Source organism: Manacus vitellinus, unplaced genomic scaffold (assembly GCF_001715985.3).
Source record: "Manacus vitellinus isolate BGI_N305 unplaced genomic scaffold, ASM171598v3 scaffold_123_pilon, whole genome shotgun sequence".
Taxonomy (NCBI): domain Eukaryota; kingdom Metazoa; phylum Chordata; class Aves; order Passeriformes; family Pipridae; genus Manacus; species Manacus vitellinus.
Window position 1 is genome coordinate 111,884 of NW_021938915.1, and position 1,724 is coordinate 113,607.

General features: G+C 53.6%; 1 protein-coding gene across 1 annotated transcript in view; it reads right to left on the reverse strand.

Moving 5' to 3' along the window:
• Nucleotides 1-811: 811 nt before the first annotated feature.
• The window catches only part of CHTOP (chromatin target of PRMT1), a 5,287-nt gene continuing 4,374 nt past the window's right edge, over nucleotides 812-1,724 (reverse strand). The window contains exons 5-6 of the mRNA XM_029965905.1: nucleotides 1,601-1,723; nucleotides 812-1,150 (exon numbers count right to left, since the gene is read on the reverse strand). Of these exons, the coding sequence (XP_029821765.1) occupies nucleotides 948-1,150; nucleotides 1,601-1,723 (326 nt within the window). The 3' untranslated portion in view covers nucleotides 812-947. The remainder of the gene's footprint in view (nucleotides 1,151-1,600; nucleotide 1,724) is intronic.

A 1,724-nucleotide genomic window follows, 5' to 3' on the forward strand; every position in this document is an offset into this window, starting at 1 on the left:
TGTGACCGCATTCCCTCCACTTCCTTCTGCCCCTATAGAGTAATTCCATGGCAGAGGAGGAGGAGAAAAATCCCATTTTCTGGGAAAAAACCCCAACCCCTAAACATGGCTTTGGGAATTTTCTCCTTTGTTATAACCAACCAGAAATGCAAGATTCCAATGGAACCAGAATAGGTCACAGAAAGGGTGAAATTCAAACCTGGAAGGGAATCACAAACCCTTCACCAAGCCACGGGGCTCAATTGTTTTTTGGGGAAAAATGACAGATTTTGGAGTCTGTGCTGTAAGAGATAGTTCTGATGCTCTGCTTCGTTGTCCCAGCTGGAATTTTATGTCCCTGCCTCCCATTCCTTTAAACAAGCACTTGAACCACAGAAACACGGTGCCAAAGGAACTTTAAACCCCAAAAAAATCCACTAAAAGGGAATTTTCCTCCTGCTCCAACCTACAGGAACTTCTGGTGTGGAACAAGAGGATTTGAGCATCCTGAAGGAAAACAACAGCTAAACTTGGGCTCTTGGCCCTGCTGGGATGGTTGGGTTTGGCTTCAGGTGGGTTCAACTGAACTCTACAGGAGTGAACCTGGCGATCCAAAACTACAACCGAGCCATCCCAAAATCCCAACAAGAGCATCCCAGAACACAACGAAAACATCCCCAAATCCAACAGAAACACCTCAAACCCCAACCATGGAGCTCCAGAGGCACACCAAGGCCTGACCTCCATCCCACGGACGCATCATCAGTGGTGGATCCATCCCATTTTCCTCAGGGGGGGGAAAAAAAAAACACCGAAAAAGATCCCCCCCAAAAAACAATCCAAAAAAAAGTTTAATACAACAGAGAGAGTATCAAAACATCGAAGAACACACTAAGTCTGAATTCTCCATGGGGAATGGAGAAGGGCTCTCCCAGCACAGCACAAGCTCCGTGGGCAGTCCTGGCCCCTCAGTCGGTGGCCTCGGGATCAGTCTGTGCCATGTAGGCGTCCAGCTCGGCGTCTAGGTGTCCCTTGGTCTTGGACATGTAGGCGTCCAGCTGGTTGTCCAGCTGCTCCTTGGTCAGGGCTGGCCGTGCGGAGCCTCTGCCACGGCCTCGGCCTCTCCCGCGGCCCCCGAAGCCGCCCCGGCCCCGGCTGGACATGCCGCGACCTGGCAGGGATGGAAAACCAGTCACAACTTCCAGCCAAGGAATTCTCAACTCCCGATTCCCTACCCCAGCCCTCCAGGTGCCCAGAGAGATGGTGGAGCCATGGATACACGCCCAGCTCGCTCCAGTCCCCTCTGTGTTTGTCAGCCCAAGAGCCACCGCTCAAAGCTGCTGAAGAATCGGGAGCTTCCCGAGAATTCCTTAGTCCCAGCCCAACCATAACATCTGGCTGTCCCCACCCCTCCTCCAACAGCTGGCTCCAGGTTTTCCTCTCCCACCCAATTCAAGCCCCTTCTCCATTTTATTGTTAAAAATAACCAGCTCTTGGATAAATGAGCTTTTCAAATTCCAGACTTGGAATTTTAGAGGTTGGAGGTTCCACACCCCGACCTTGAGCAGGAGAAAGGACTGCAGCTGAACTCCCGTTATCCCTGAGGTCTGGGCACACTCACCTCTGCCTCCGAGCCCCCCTCGGCCCATGGCCCCTCGGCCCAGGCCACCTCTTCCTGGCCCTCCACGGCCCCTGAGCCCTCCTCTCCGCAGCCCCATCCGGGGGGCGATCCCCCTCCCGCCGCG